This window comes from Solea solea, chromosome 8, assembly GCF_958295425.1.
Source record: "Solea solea chromosome 8, fSolSol10.1, whole genome shotgun sequence".
In the NCBI taxonomy this organism is placed as follows: Eukaryota; Metazoa; Chordata; class Actinopteri; order Pleuronectiformes; family Soleidae; genus Solea; species Solea solea.
This window is the reverse complement of record NC_081141.1, coordinates 22,408,150-22,424,575: the sequence shown is the minus strand read 5'-3', so window position 1 is coordinate 22,424,575 and position 16,426 is coordinate 22,408,150. Positions and strand designations below refer to the sequence as shown.

The 16,426-nt window shown below is 40.6% G+C and overlaps 2 protein-coding genes across 4 annotated transcripts in view; one reads left to right on the top strand and one right to left on the bottom strand.

Moving 5' to 3' along the window:
• The window catches only part of homer1b (homer scaffold protein 1b), a 35,461-nt gene extending 24,703 nt beyond the window's left edge, over nt 1-10,758 (bottom strand). The window contains exons 1-2 of one of the 3 annotated variants that reach the window (XM_058635462.1): nt 10,551-10,758; nt 4,025-4,534 (exon numbers count right to left, since the gene is read on the bottom strand). In XM_058635462.1, coding sequence (XP_058491445.1) covers nt 4,025-4,044 — 20 coding nt within the window. In that variant the 5' untranslated portion in view covers nt 4,045-4,534; nt 10,551-10,758. Of the gene's footprint in view, nt 1-4,024; nt 4,599-6,682; nt 6,700-10,550 lie in introns of those variants that run through there. The other 2 variants (XM_058635464.1, XM_058635463.1) reach the window with 2 other exon arrangements.
• tent2 (terminal nucleotidyltransferase 2) lies at nt 6,326-15,005 on the top strand. The gene is made up of 15 exons (XM_058635459.1): nt 6,326-6,405; nt 6,739-6,926; nt 8,333-8,440; nt 8,536-8,770; nt 8,860-8,974; nt 9,062-9,150; nt 9,239-9,296; nt 9,901-9,967; nt 10,069-10,145; nt 10,641-10,769; nt 10,852-10,895; nt 11,492-11,628; nt 12,827-12,918; nt 13,191-13,270; nt 13,666-15,005. The coding sequence occupies exons 2-15, from the start codon at nt 6,775-6,777 to the stop codon at nt 13,750-13,752; spliced, it is 1,470 nt and encodes a 489-aa protein (XP_058491442.1). The 5' UTR covers nt 6,326-6,405; nt 6,739-6,774; the 3' UTR covers nt 13,753-15,005.
• The last annotated feature ends 1,421 nt before the right edge of the window (nt 15,006-16,426 follow it).

Genomic DNA, 16,426 nt, shown 5'->3' with positions numbered 1-16,426 from the left:
TCTGGCTCACTTAAGCCTGGAGCGGAACCATAAATAATGTTACTGGTTTGTGTCCTACTACTTCATGTCTGCTGTAAAAAGGGTCTACTTCACCAGGACATTACAAACATTACATACACTTGTTGTATGGGTTAAACTCATTGACAGTTTGCTAATATACAAGACCAACTTTCAGCCACATCGTTCTAATCCAAATGCCAATGATCACAGAATTTGACTGACACAAAAACAACAAAGTTGGTGGTGCCATAAGACTTTTGCACAGTACTGAGACAAGTCCAAATACGTCGACCTACCAAGAAAGAAAGAAAGAAAGAAAGTAAGAAGGGTGTGAATGTGCTGACCGCCCCATTACACGAGGACTATCATCAGAGGAAATGGATGAGTAAAAGCTAAAACGTAAGAGTGAAGAGGAGGAGACGAGGAGGAGATGCTGAGTATTCAGAGTGTTCTGCGTGACACGAGGGCAGCTGATGGAAGGGGAACGTTAAAACAGAGAGCAAGAGCAAGAGCAGGCAGCATGAGAGAGAGAGAGAGGGCGAGAGGGAGAGGGAAGTGAGAGGAGGAGGAGGGTGAGATGAGGAGAACGTGGAGGAGGTGATGAATGTAGGAGACGGTGGAGCGCTGATGAATCCGCCCATCTCCCAGCAGAAGAAGATGGAGCCGGTGGGGAACACTAAAGTCTCTGCTGCACAGGCACGAACTATGGCTGGTTTTATAGAAAAAGAATGAAGAATGATACACTGTGAAACAGTGAGTGAGACTGACTGATAATATACTGTACAATACAATACAATACAATACAAATATAATATAATATAAAATAATATGATATAATATAATATAATATAATATAATATAATATAATATTACTAACATAGAAAATGGTGCCACTAAAGGTGGATTGACTAGTTATGGTGTGTATTAAAGGATTAGTACACACAAATTACACAAACGCAAAATCTTTATAATACTATTTTCACACATGCATCTAAGATTTGTTATCTGGTCATTTTATTTTATTATTTCACACACACACACACACACACACGTTTGCACAGCTATTCGATGCTGCATCGACTTCCATTCATTTGAACAGCCTAAACAAAGTGTTACGGTAAAGGTTCTGCCTCGTTAAGACCAGGTTTTGGTCTCCAGGAGGATTAAGGGTCCCGACAAGGTCAGTGTTGTATGCGAGAAAAGGTCATACAGAGGTAACACAGACACACATGTTTGCCCCTTACCCTAATCTTAACCATCACAACTAAAGCTTAAACTAACCATAACCTAAACCTAATTCTAACCCTAACCCTAACCCTAAAAGCAGGTCTTAATCTGAGGACCAGCCAAAATGCCCTTACTCCCTTAGGTTGATAAGTTTTTTGGCCCTCACAAAGATACCCATACAAGAAGAAACACAGTGTGTATCCCACACTTTTCTACTTCAGTGTGTCGCCTCAAACCACACAGCTGCTCCTCTCGCTGCAAACACTGACAGTGAAACAGAAGCATAATGAAAAAGTCCACGGTTCATGGGATCCTTCTTCGCTGTGCCACCTCCACCTCCACCTCTACCTCTCTTGAAGTTGTCCTTCCTTTTGTTTTCACAGTTCTTCATTAATTAGACAGATGAAAGGCTGACGGCAAGTACATCTTATTTAAGGGGGGGTGAAGTCATTAAACCAGAGAGTTCCCTGTTGCCACAGTCTACTGGGAGTGGCTTTGGATGACCTGAGATGCGCCTATAAACCCTTTCTCTCTCTTTCTCACTCTCTCTCTCTCTCTCACACACCCACACAGACAAGCGAGGACTGAAACCGAGAAAGAAACGGAGTCTGTGTGAGCATTGATTGCATTTGCCCAGGGAAAGTGAGAGCACACCAGAGGCATCTCCAGTTCTCATCCAACACTAATGCTCTCCTCCGTGTCATTACCATCAGAGCATTCGGTGGCTTGATATTGAGCCATGAGAACCGGAAGTGAAATATGACTCTATCAGTGTGTCGATAACGGATCCACACCTGCTGTATGTGCACACACGCTCATCCCATCTGGACGCACACATACTTCGACTCTAACGGCAGCATTGTGCTTCCACTCACAGTTTACATTTTTATTGAGTCACTGAGTGAGTTGCATAACAGTGAGTTAGTCACCAGCGTGGCAGAGCCCAGTGGAGAGCTGAGGCTGAGTGGGAGCCTGCTGAATGATATGTGCTGCCCACACTGTGGGAGGGCAGAGTGGGCGCCTGGAAAGCCTCTAGTGCACTGTAAATACTTAATGCAGGAGTTTTGGCCAATGCCTCGAAATCGCGCCATATTGTTAACCTCCTGCTGTGCAATTAATCACAATGAACTGCAGGAGACAGCTGTTAATGAACGGCAGGCTTGGTGGGGGAAACGGACCGCTGAGCTCAGGGTTAGGCGACATGCAAATGAGCAGCACGGCGCAGTAGAGAGAGAGAGAGTGAGAGATTTCACTGATGGGTGTCTGTTGGTTGTTGAGGATGTGTACGGCAGTGGTCACTTTGCTGCCATAGAGACAGCTGCCACTTTCTGTCGTGCTAAGCCATCGTAATTGTTGTCATTATCCTGTCTTTGCACTTTGTGTGGATCCCAAAGCTTCTCTAAAACAAGACATGCGACCGAATGTGTGTGGGAGATCGGAGCACCGTGAAACATTTGAGAGGAGATGCAGCTTCTTCCTGACTTGCATAACTGTCTAACACCATGGTTGTCAAAGTGTGGTACGTGTACCACCAGTGGGACGTGAGCTTCCTCTGGTGGTACTTGGAGAAAAATCAGAAATACTGTTCTACTTTATGGGATCGGAGTGGAGCTGAGGAATTTTGAACAGAGTGCGTAGAAAACGAAACAACAACAAAATTAGATTCCCCTTATCTCTCGCTCCATCTTAATCTAATGTCACTACACCAGTGTGTGAAGTATATGTGAGGAAGAGGAGAATGATGAGAGAGCAAATTATTTTATTGGGAATAAATCTGCCTCCTGTGAAAAGTCTGTAGCTGCTCGGTCTATTAACACCACTGTATTTTAACGTTGGTGATAACGGTGCTCAAGAGCTCAATAGGGGAGTGAACAGTGACACAGAAAGACCAGCGTCTACTGCTATATTTAGCACTCTCGCTGCTGTACAGATAAATAAGAAACTGTAGAATTTAAATGTAAACTTTCCTGAGCACAACCCCCGCCGCCCCCACCCCACAAAAAAGTCCCACTCTGTGGAAGGTAAAGGTTTGATAACGGCAGCAAGAGCATTTGTATTTGTGCTTCTGTTTTACCATCAGAGCAGAGGAATGAGTTAGTTTATCTAAGAGCCTTTAGAATGTGTTGTTTTCATGTGTTAACCCGTCGAGGCCTTGGAAAGATCACTACTCAGCCACACGTGAAACAGCCTGTTAATCACTAGTATTAGTTCTGACCCTCACTAGTGCAGTCATGTTTGTGCTATTTTAGTATAGTGTGTTAATTTACACGCTTTTTATTGTATCTGTTCTATTGTAAAATACATGCTAATTCATATTAATTGTTGCTTCTAGACTGTATAAGTTGTTATTGAACTGTTATTTTTTTATTTTTTTTTATTTTGTAATCTCATATACCTGCTCAGGGACAACTGATGCAAATTAGCAGCAAGCTAACTCTGGCACAACTACATTTAATTGTGCACCGTCCTTGCAAAAATAATAAATACTATATGTAATATATCCTTTAGTTATTTTCTTTGTAGATTATAGCAGGATTATGTTTGTATGTGGTTTACTGACGTCTGAGCTGTTTCTATTATTTTAATATTAAATCATTGCAACATTCGACTCCTCCATTCTGTGTCTTGGACAGACACATATGGCTACATCATTTTGTGATGCATGCTGTGGTTTCCATGGCAGAGAAGTTCATATGCTGAGGCGGTCGCAGCTGACATGAATACAGAGATGAAGAGGATGGAGCTCAGTCATGAGCCTTTTACGTGATGTAATAATAATAATAATGATCACACTTACCCCATTGTTGTGGCTGACATGGAGGCGACACTTAATTGACCACTGATTCCAACTGATTTTTTTCCCCTCTCGGTTAATTAAAAAAAAAAAAAAAAAAAAAAATGCAATGTCTCTCTCGGATTGGCTGCTGCTGCGTGGACAGATCTTCTGAAGGTCTTCTCCGCGTTATCGCCGTCACGGTGGTGCGTCTTCAGGAATGCAATGATGACCACTGCTCCATTCCTCCCTGCTGCTGTCTGTCACCGCATGAATTCACACATATATGTCGCGGTGCACATGGCACGGGTGATCACTGAGCCTCCTCCTCCCTGCTCCTCCTCCGCCTCTTCCTCTGCTGCGCTGGTGTTGGGCGTTTGGTGATGATGGAGCAGCAGCAGCAGCAGCAGCGGCAGCAGCGGCAGCAGCTCTGTGGGAGATCCAGCACCGAGTCCAATGGAGGTTTGACGCGCGACCAAAACAGGGCGCGCAAAATGACAGCTCCTGACTGAAAGGGTGGAGAAGTCCTGCTGCCTGGAGTGGGGAAGAAGAAAAAGCCTCATTTAGGCAGCAGATTATGCACAGCATCACACTGTCCACCTCTCTCTCTCTCTCTCTCGCTCTCTCTCTCTCTCATTACCGTGGGTTCACACAGGATACACCCCCACTCTCGCCCAGTCTGCTGCTATTTCACATCTATTATTTCCACAATAACCACGCTCTTGGATTAAAACCTTAAATCCTCTGCAAAATGAGTTAATGCATGTTTTTAATAAATCACGTGACACTCTATATTCAGTTATTCTGCAGCTTCTAAAGCTGAAGCTGTGTGTGTGTGTATGCGCTTTATTGATCCACACAGATTCCTGTGTACTCCACATCTGGCAAATGCATCCGCTTGTCCTCCCACTCAGATCAGTGACAGTATTGAACTGCCTACGTCACGACACCGTCCTCCGCAGTGACGTCACTCGATGCTCAGGGGACCTGCTGATGTTTGGTGCTTTTACAGGAACTTTTTATCTGAGAAGTTGTGTGCTCACAGAGGGGAAAAAAAAGGCTATTCTGTTGTTATGTGGACTGGCGTCTTTTATTATAATCAAGTTCATTCACAGATGTATTATTTTGGCAGCCAATGAGCAAAAAAGAACAGATGATTTTTGGTCATCTTCTGGGCCTGTATCCTGGGACAGATACAGGGCGTTTGTCGTAATAAGCTCTCCTGTGACGTACACAATGACACACAGTACAGATATTCAGGGGCCCCTGAGCCCTTGGGTCCCTGGGCTGGGTAGGCCCGTTCAGTAATCCATCCTTGCCTGTATCATATTGTTATTATGAGTCTGCATGTGCTGTTTTGTTTGTTTCAGTGTCTTATGAGCTCAGCAAAATGGATTTGGGGATAATATCTAATTCTGAACCTTATTGTAAGAATCTATTAAAGGAAAGTATCATCTAATATATAATATGCTTCCGTTTAATGGATTAGGACCATTTAAGACCAAAACAACAATTTGTTCTGAGAGGACACAGGAGTTGAAGGTATAAGCTGAATGTCTCTAGATAATGTTGCATCTTTATTTGCAGCCTACTGTTGCATCACACAGCCTACACCACAGAACTCACAAAGCTACCATGGTAACATAAAAATTGTCAAGAAAAGTGTGGACAAGTCGTGAAGATGAAGAGAGAAAAAACTTGAAATAGAACTTGTCTGTCACATTTACATTTACAAGGAAAAGGTCTGTTTGACAGTTTAGTCTGTCAGCTGAACAGTCGTGATAGACTGATGTGATAAATCCTGAAGCTGCCCTGGAGATTTTACTGCTAAAAGGCCTTATCAGATTTACAGCTGTAAGATATCATTCAAATGAATCTCATTTGGGTATCCAACATTGCCTCAAACAAAGAGTGTGCACACAATCACGAGTGTTCCACAATATCCAAAAGATAATGGATTCGTGCAGCGATTCCCAAAGTGTGAGGGGCCGTGACGGTACTGCAGATGGGCCATTAAACATAAATAGGTATGTTTTTAATTTTACAGTTTTGTAGTTAACTTTTAAATTGCTGTAAAATACGTATGACTGATTTTAAGAAATACTTTTAACTTTCAAGTTTTAAGTCTACTATATACCGTGTCAGCCTGTGCTAAATTGTTGCTAATGTACAAATATTACTGAAGGCCTCAGACGTTTGTTTGCTAAATTGTGTTTGGGAAGCTCTGCACTAAATCCGTCCGTTATCATTTTTTGGTAGATTATCCCTTTAATAAGCGCACAGCTACGGCGCCTTTAAGAAAAGTCCATTACGTCACGGCATCCACGCGGAAGCGCGCACGCAGCAGGAAGTTATCTTCTTACTGGCAGCGGCTTCAGTTTTGTTTACATGTGACATGAAATTTGGTAAGTGAAAGAGTGTAGGTTCATTTTATGAGTGAACAGCGTTTAGCGACACATTTCCACAGATATAGTCCTCACTTAAAAACCCCATACAAAACCCCACGTCATACCATACATGTGTTAGTAATAGGTTTGAAAAGACTGCCAAGTTAACACGAGCTAACTTTGCTAATTAGCTACACAATCTGTTTCACGCGCAGCTGTTGTTGTTTTTTCGCGACAAAACTTTTCGTGGCCACTCGCAGTTTGTGAAAATCTCTGGAGCTTGTGTGAGTCTCACCTTTTTTTGTTCCGGTGCTTTTTGGTTGTTAATGTCGTACTTTTGTTTTCACTCAGCTGAGTTGATGACGTATCTCCGCGAGGACCCCCAGCATGTTCCACCGCAGTGCTACTCCGAGAGACCGGACATCGTACACGCAGGGATCGTACACGCATGGCTCTCACACGCAGGGCCCGTACACGCCCTCCGCCCCGGTGGCCCGGTTTTACCCTCACAACTACCAGAACATGGCTGCTGTCAGCAGGTGAGCCTGACCAAGACACTGCAGCACCATCATCAGCAGCTTCACTAACCTCACTTTTATTTATTCTCTCAGTCTATGCAATTTTGCCTCTTACTATAAATAAAAACAAGGAAGAAAAATGATAAATTGGATCAATATTTCATTGTGATCATCAAAATAGGATCGGTCTGCTCATGTGTTGAGAATATTCCCTTCAATCAATCAATAGATGTTTGTTTGTGTAGCACTTTTCAATATCTGCAAGGCACTCAAAGTGCTTCTTATTAAAAGAATAAAAGCCCCCCATAAGTTAGCAGGAGTAAAATACACAATAAAACAGTAAGGACAACCAATAAACTAATAAAATAAGAATAATTAAAATTTGAAAATGTACAGTTAAGAACAGATGTAAAGTGTCACTGTGCTACAGAACATCTTAAAAGCCCTCAATAAATATGTTTTGAGATTACTTTTAAGAACTCCCAGGTCAGTGATGGAACCTCATAGGTTACGCACATCAGATTTAAAAGATACTATTTCCATGCTCTGTTCTACCTCACCACACTGGCATCTGCTTCAGAATCATGGCATCAGAATTATGGGTATGCATGCATGGGATGCTGGTCCCTGTAGTTTGCTCTTCCCTCCACTCATTCAAGTACAGCTGAAACTAAGACTTATTGTGTAATGTTGTCATGGACCCAAAGCCAGTTTTGTTTTTGCAATATCATAAAATTGACATTGAGAATACAATTGCATTCCTAAAAGACACTGATAGCCCCCAGCTGGCTTAATCTCCAATGGCAGTTCCCATAGAAACCAAGGTCATGGAGCAGACCCAAGGTGGCTGTGCAGAGGTTATACAGCCACAACAGTCTGCATCTCAGTGTCTCAAGGTGAAATTGTTTCACAAGAGTGAAATGGTAGATAACATGATTTATTCAAAGTTAAGTGTTAGGAATCTGCACACATGTCCCTCAGTCCAGGCTTCAGTACAGGCTGCTGCTTTAGAATATACAACTAAAAATTCACATCACTAGTAACTAAAAGTAGCTTTGAAGTAGGAAGGGAGATAAAAAAGTATGGCTCGCTCTCCAGTTGTCTTGGAGGTAACCGTCTTACACAGAATAAGTTTAATGGGAACTGCATATGCTCTGTATTAGTTTTTCAATCAGCATTGCTTAGTTCGTTGTTCATTTAGACACTATTGATGTTAAGTAGTAAGACGATTGTCCTTTGAACATTTCTCATCAAAGGACCAGAGAAAGCCACTGCTGTCTGATGTGTACATGCAATTTCTGTTTAGGTTAAATTCTATGAAAATGTCTGTATAACTTTTGTAAGCCTAGGTTTGACAAAGATTTGTCACATGATAATTTTCTTTACTCTTCAGTCCCGTGGTGTAACATGAACTTGTGTTTTTACAGCTTCAAGGGTCCTATTCGAGAAAGATTACCCCAATACGAATGGCAACCCCCAGTATTGCCCCCACCATTACCCCCTCCTAATGCAGTAACTATGACCAACAGACGCAAGTATGTCTTTCTCTGAATCATTCCCTGTTGAATGATTTCGCCTGTTTCTTTAAACTCACCACAAGTTGCTTTTTAATGTGTCACCGTTCTCTCAGGAGACCGAATGAGGAATACAGTCCTCATGTTGTGAAACGGCAACGTCTTTCCCCACCCCGACCAAGAACACCCCCGCCGCTGCCCCGGTATCGTGATGAAGTTGTTGCCAGGCCCTCAAGATCAACCTTTGATGGTTATGACCGCCCTCATGCCAGCGTACACTCCCATCCTCGCCCAGAGGCAATAACTGTCCCACAAAGACCCGACTGTATGATGATCTATGCAAAGGACAAGGTACTGTGTTTAGTTGGTCCTACTCTGCTGCTAACACACCGTACAATACGTCTGATTGTGTGTGTGTGTTCATGTGTTTGTGCCCTCAGCTGAGCGCTCAGATGGTGGAGCTGTTTGAACGTTGTCAGCAGCAGATATCTGACTTGACCAAGAAGGAATCATGCCGATCGCGACTGCTGCAAGACATACGACGCATCTACACAGGTGTTTACGACGATTAACAGCCACTCTTTGCTCTGATTGTCTTTCTGTGGCTCCTTTTTAAACATTTGTGTTGTGTGTGTCCTACAGCGGCTCGGCTGTACTTGACTGGGTCCTCTATGAATGGACTGGGCTGCCGGAGCAGTGACGCTGATCTGTGTCTGGTCATCCAGGCAAAAGTGAGTATCTCTTTGTATATGTGTGTTGTACATAATCATACAGATGCCCACTTCCCCTTGAACATCTACACTTTTTTGGTTGTTTCAGAAAAGAGCTGATACCATTCATACACTCTCTGCCCTCCAAAGGTTGTTTAATTCACTCTGTGAGTAATGAAACAATATGTTACAAATACAATATGTAGTTCTTTTTGTCTATTTTCTTGCTTTGAACGTGCTAAACACAGTTTTCCTTTTAGCCATTTAACTGGATTAGGGCTGCAATGATTATTCAATTAATCGATGACTAAATTAATTGATTATTCAGTTTTAGAGATTTATTTTTTTATTTTTTTTCATTATTCAAACAAACCTTCAGATTTTTTCAGCTTCTTAGATAAGATGTGACTTTTCTGATTCCATTGTGCCATTTGACAAAGAAAAACTTAAAACTGAAACATTTTGGTTTGTGGACAAAACAATACATCTGAGAATGGCATCATTTCCAGATTTGGAAACATTTTTCAATATTTTCTTACATTTGATTAATCAAGAAATTAATTGACAGATTAATGGATTATGAAAATAATCGTTGGTTGCAGCTCTAAATTGAATTCTTCTTAATTAGTGCTTTTATTAGTTGTGTTCATGCTTTTCAAAACCTCCACTAGGTGGAGCTTTTTACCCAGCTTTAACAAGAGTTATTCATGTATTTGTGAAATGAAACTGAAACTAATTTTGAATCTCAAAAATGCTTGTTTTGATTTATAGCATATATAGACAGGACTCAGCTAATCAGAGCCAAAGTGCCGATCCTCAAGTTCAGAGAGAAAAACAGGTGGGAGCACGAGTCACAGATTTGAAGCTTTTGTTTTTAACATAAGATAATCAGAGATGAGTCTTCATGGAACTCTTCTACTATGCCTCTCTGTTCTCTAGTGATCTGGAGTTTGATCTGAATATCAACAACACGGTGGGAATCAGAAACACATTCCTCCTGAGGAGTTACGCTTATGGTGGGTCACAATAATGCTTCACTGATTTCTGTGGCTGTAAGAATTTAAAATTCATCTGTTCCTATTTCGTTTATTTACTTAAAAGGAACGACTAATCAAGCCAGCTTTTTGCATTTTCTAATCATGTGCATCAGCTCACTATTATTTAATTAACTGGCTTATTATTATGTACTTTTATACATTTTATTTGTACTTTTAATTCAAGGTTTAAAGGTCAAGGGTGTACAGTGATTTTCATAAGTCAAAAATGGAAGCTATTTTTTTTTTTACAAGTGTACAATCACCTGATCACTGAAGACTACACAGGTTCTTCTAACACACTTTGAAGGGAAGAGTGCGGTGAATGATATTCAGCTGCAACATGCAAATTCACCAATGAATGCTGCTAAAGCTTAAACACTGTACCTTTTAATTCCAGTGAAGTCCGTTCTTGAGAGAAAGGGAAAAGGAGTCTTGTTTTGAGCTGTTGGTGTTTGTGTACACTTTCTCTCTCAGCTGATCTCAGGATACGACCCCTGATACTTGTCATCAAGAAGTGGGCACAACACATGCTGATCAACGATGCCAGCAGAGGAACTCTGAGCAGCTACACACTGGTGCTGATGGTCCTGCACTTCCTCCAAAGTCAGCACAAACACACACAAACAAATATTTGTCATTTGCTTTTATGGTACTTTTTGGAGTGAATTTCATGTTTTCATTTCAGCTCTTAAGGAACCTGTGATCCCGTCTCTGCAGAGGGACCACCCAGTAAGTGTGTTCACATGTAAATCTCGTTTTCCTGTACAAAAAAACTAATTATTGTGTTAGTTTGTCTAAAACCGGAATCTTAAAATACATGTAAGACTGAAATTGTACTTTCTCAAAGTTGGACGAAGGGTTAGTTCTCATATGATAGAAGGAGCTGATACAGATAATAAGACAACGGTGACAGTACATTTGCTGGACTGATGAGGACACCAATATTATGCTCTGTCAGCTTGGATATTTTTAAGTTAATGGATGCTTAGGTAGACTCAGAGTGACGCTCGACTTGCCGATAACTAGCTGCATGCTAAACCTGAAACGAGCTGAAAGGGAAGGAAGGCAGTCGGACACCCTTCATTCAATAAATCAATTCCCAATTGTGCACTGGGACAAGTAGTCCCAGTGTTGCGGAGTCATTGAGTGTTGTGGAAACAGTTTTATAATCTTTAACAAATAAAAAATTAGTTGTTTTTTTAGTTAAAAAACTTTTTTTATTGTTGATTGTGTAATTTCTACACCACTTAAATTTAACCGCCACCATCACAGTTAAAGTTCTCTTCAGTGGCACTGCTACTCAGTTCTGACCCTCAATTTTTCAGGAGTGTTTTAATCCATTCATGGAAATCGACATGATTCCAGACGGACCCAAACACATCCCGCCCTACATCTCCAAAAACCAGTCCTCTCTGGGAGAGCTGCTCCTGGGTTTTCTGAAATACTACGCCAGAGACTTCAGGTATCTACCATGGACGTTACATTACTGAGTCTCGTGTTTCATGGCGCTTTCTCCTGCTCATTTTCATTCTCCCTCGGCCAACGTCTCCTGCCTCCCTGGTTCCCTTTCTCTCCTCCTCCGATTCCTCTATCCTGCATCCTCTTCTCTGGTCTCATGTTTCTGGGGTGAGAGGCAGGAGCAGGTGGGACCTTTAGCCTTACACCGCACTAACATGACATGCCATGATCACTGTGTCTGCAGCATATGTGTTAATGTGTCACGCCACAGTCAAAAGGGTGACCTGAAACTCGCCACAGAAATATGCACTGATCATATGTTGGGTGATTTTGCCTTTTGCATATTTTAAGTAGATTCTTAATAACATTTACATAAATAACTGTTTGTTGCAAGTAAACTAAACTTGAACTAGACACAGTGGATGGTTAATTAAATTATTTGTAAAATATTTGAACCAACCTGCGTTATCTTGGACCTTGGAAGACACGGGAATGTTCATCTGATGACATTCTGTAAGATAAAACAAACATATTTTTGTAATCAAAGCTAACGAAACAATTACTCGATCTCTAATCAATGTGCAAATTAATCGTCTACTATTTTGATAATCGATTAATCCAAATAATTAAAACCACTTTGTAAATGTGAATATTTTCTGGTTTCTTTGCTCCATATAACAAAGAAATCATCAAAACTTAATCATTTTGGTTTGTGGACAAAACAATAGATTTGAGAACATTCATCATCATTTCCAGGTTTGTTAAATACTGATCAACATTTGCTGACATTTTATGGACCAAACAACTATTTGATTAGTCCAGAAAAGAATCGTCAGTTTAATCAGTTATGAAAATCAGCCCTTAACGTAGCCATTCAGGTGCAAAAAAAACTACAGCTCGAACCTTTGCAGTCGGCATAATCACATAAAAATCACGTTTGTTTGACAAAAATAAGTGTTACTTAACATAACTGTTGTTTCTCATGAAGTTTCTATTACACTGGACTGAACAATCTCAACAAATGCCTGAAGGGTAAAAAAGAAATCCTCTGAATTAGAACATCATAAGTGAAAGTGTGCATGTTATTAGTTGATTCACAACAACCTGTAGAGTTATGGACACATCTCTCGATGACCTTTGTCTTTGGGATTATTTTGCACGCTAATAAGTGTATATGTTTTCTTTTTTCCTGTGTCTTAAAGGTGGGATCAGCAGGTCATTTCTATTCGAGAGGCCAGAGCTTTCCCCAAGAACAACTCCAAAGAGTGGAGAAACAAATTCATATGTGTGGAAGGTAAACATTTCAGTGGACATCACATGCTACTTGTCTGTGTAGATTCTCATTCCTCCAGGTCATAGTTCTCCAATAGTCACTGAATCAGTAGCAGCTGCACTTGGAGATGTTTCTTCACTTCTGAAGTCCTAAAGAACTGAACAAGCCTCTTGATTTGAGAGGTGTAACATCTTCAATGAGCCTGCAAGTCCAGCTGCTACTGATTGAGTAACTTTGGAGAACTACAGGAAAATGTCCGTGTTTAAAATGGCATGCTTGGTGTTGTGTTTCAGAGCCATTTGAAAGAAACAATGTGGCCAGGGCAGTCCACGAGAGGATCAAGTTTGATGCCATCAAAACTCGGTTTGCAGAGGTACATGTCATTTTTAGAAAACTGCAGTCTTCACATTGTCTTTCTCTCCATGAATCACAGTGGAGCATCTTTACTGCCACGTTTCCATCATGGCACGGTTCGGTTTGGTACAGTATGGTATGTTTTGAAACGGTTAAGCCCTGGGTCAGGCTTGCGTTTCAACTGAGAACAGTACCTTTACTCGGTAGGCGGGGTGTTAGCATTAGCGAAATACTTGGCGTGACGTCGTAGCAGTGCGACATCATGAAGAAACGCAAGGGAATAATGTTTTTCTGCCCAATCAGCTGGTTATTTTGGTACTATTCCAAAAAATATGTACTGCACCAAACCGAACCGTTCCACTCGACGGAAACACATCTCAAGTTATTCACATTCCTGTGTTTCCATCTGTGCAGGCATGTCAGATACTGCACAAGTCAAAGGACCTGAACTCGATCATCCCAGTAAGAGCCATCATCAACAAGGAGTCGTCCGGTCGATAAAGGATTTCTCCGATGAGGCAAACTGACTGGAGTCCTCTACCTCAAAACAACCACGTGTCACAAAAGACTTGAGACGAGCCGAGGAGCCCGAGAGTTTATGGGAGTCTGAAATCTCTGGCTGCTTCCATATCACGTGTATCGTGTGCTAAGCCGTCTTTCCTTAAATTACGTCACGTAAAAATTCCAACAAGCAAAGAGTGCAAGGTACTGTGAAATCTAAACTTGGGGAAATGCTGCACTGAAGCAGGAGAACAACAATCCGCGTTATCAGGGCTGGTTATTGCTGCTCTCTGTCCCAGTGCACAGTTCACTTTAAAAACAAACCATGGAGACGATGCAAAGGAACACTTGCTGTCTGTCTATACGTGTGTCTGAAGCTTCAATGGAAGCAGCTCTGTTTTCAAGTAGAAGTCTCAAACTCTTCTCTGAGCGCAGCTTTTACATGCATCCATGGTGTTTGAGCCTAAACGCACATGGTCGTACTGGAAAAGTGTTTTTCTTCCATTTATACAACATAGAGACAGTATTGTCAGTCTGGTTCATGTGTTACATCAAAGCCTCGTTTCTGTTTCTCCTAGGTCAGCAGTGGAAGTTGGACGAACACTTTTCTTTTCTTGTCTACCACTGCATTAAATGTACTGGGGCTTTTTTTTGTGTTTAAAATGGTAACTGTAAGTCACAGAAGTTGAGTTTGGAAAAACACAGAAGCAGTTGCACTTATTCTGTGTTCATGCACTTACACCTGCATGACTGGTCTACTGTCTGTGTTTTAATTTTTATAAACAAATTACTATTTGCTTGACTGGTTCACAAATGAAGAAAATTTGCCACTATTAACCGGCCACTATTTTGATATTTGATTCATCGGTTTGAGTGGGCTGTTTTTTTTGATTTTTCAGCTTCTTGAATGTGATGATTAGTGGGGGTTTGTCGCCATTTTACAAAGAAATCATTCAAACTGAATCATTTCGGTTTTTGGACAAAAAAAATAGGGGAACGTATTTTCCAGGTTTGGGAAACAGTGATCAACAAAAGATTCATTAATAAAATAATGGACAGATTTATTGATTATTAAAATGATTGTTAGTTGCAGCACTAGTTCAGTTTCATTCAAACAAATACTGATGTTAATACATGTTATTGTCATTTTTTTTTTCTCTTTTCTTTTTCTTGGGTTTATATTTTTTCTTGAGCCTATTTGTACATTATTGACTTTTAAATGTTTGTTTAAAAAAATTAAACCTCTAAGCATATATTTGTTTCACTTTATGATTTTGAGCTCCACAAGAAACCATTGAAGTCACCAATGTAGTGTTTCAATCTATCAATGAATCAAACTATTTACTGTATATAGCTCTTTCCATACAAGGCAATGCAACTCAAAGTGCTTGAGGGGATAAAAACCCAAATACGGCTGGTATTATGTATTAAAAAAAACAGCAATGGAGAGAAGGAAGTGAGGACAGGAAGTAAGGATCAAGCCAGACGGAACCAAACCCAATCATCCAACATTTAGAAAGCATGCTCAGCTGACTTTGTGTGTAATACTTACCAAGAGGGAGAGAATCCCACTTGTAACGGGACGGTTGCCACTTCAAAACACTGAAAATGGAAAACACATTTATTTATATTTAATGACTTTTCTTGGCCTGCACTTTGGGAATCACTGTCGTATAATAATGAGCCTCTTATATGAACTTCAGGTTAGTGCAGTGCTTTACAGAGGTCACCTTCTTGCACCACCATGTTTCTATAGCAGCTTGAATTTTACAGTGGAAACAAAGCTCCATGTGCATAAACTCAATGGATAAACTGAAGGAGAAAAAGAAGGAGCAACTGGCAGAGAGAGTTGTGGAGTGTTTACATGTTTTCTGGTATGTGAATGCTACTGAAGCTTCCTGATGCCTTTGGAAAAGGGAGGGGTGAGCAGAGGAGTCCTCTGTGATTATTAGATGTCACAAACAAATGTACGCACTGGACCTTTAACAGTTAATACAGAAGCTATTATGTGGTTAGCATTGAATTGACAAACTGCTGCTACAAATGAAAACTTGGCACAACTAATTCAACACAATTTTAATAGAAAAATGTATAAAGTTTCGGCAGCAGGGAGGAGGCACGAGGCCTCATTAGGTGGTTTCCAATGTGGACTGCATTGTCAAGAGTCTATCACAGAGTTCAAGGGAGTCCTCAGGGCAGTGGATTTATCAGCTGTTCTCTGCTTTGCTCGCCCTGTTGCAACATCCCTGATCAACAAACTACATTTCCCAGGAAGCAAATAAATGAATTGTTTAAAAAGTCCAGATCTTAACCTTGTAACAAATTACTACATAAATTTCATAAATCTCCCCAGTCAACAAAAATGTAATCAAATGCCCATTTATTTTATGATCGTGTACCTGCAAACTAATTCCTATTTTTAAAATATATGGTCTTCTAAATTGCAGTTTTAAATGAAAATCTGTTGACAATATTATTAAATTTATATGTTTTACAGGAAAAACATTTTTATTTTTATTTAACACAAATATTTTGTCCATACTGTTTGTCTTTATATGTAAAATATGTGTCTTACTGTCATATGATGCTGATCCAAATTTATTTGAGTGGTCAATGTTCACATGTTCAAAACTTTAATTTAAAAAAAAAAAAAAAAAACCCGATCAGAGGTGCC

Coding starts and splice junctions, on each gene's coding strand:
- tent2 (XM_058635459.1), top strand. CDS start 6,775: ATGTTCCACCGCAGTGCTACTCCGAGAGACCGGACATCGTACACGCAG. Junction 8,441..8,535: donor ACTATGACCAACAGACGCAA/GTATGTCTTTCT, acceptor CCGTTCTCTCAG/GAGACCGAATGAGGAATACA. Junction 10,896..11,491: donor CTCTGCAGAGGGACCACCCA/GTAAGTGTGTTC, acceptor TCAATTTTTCAG/GAGTGTTTTAATCCATTCAT.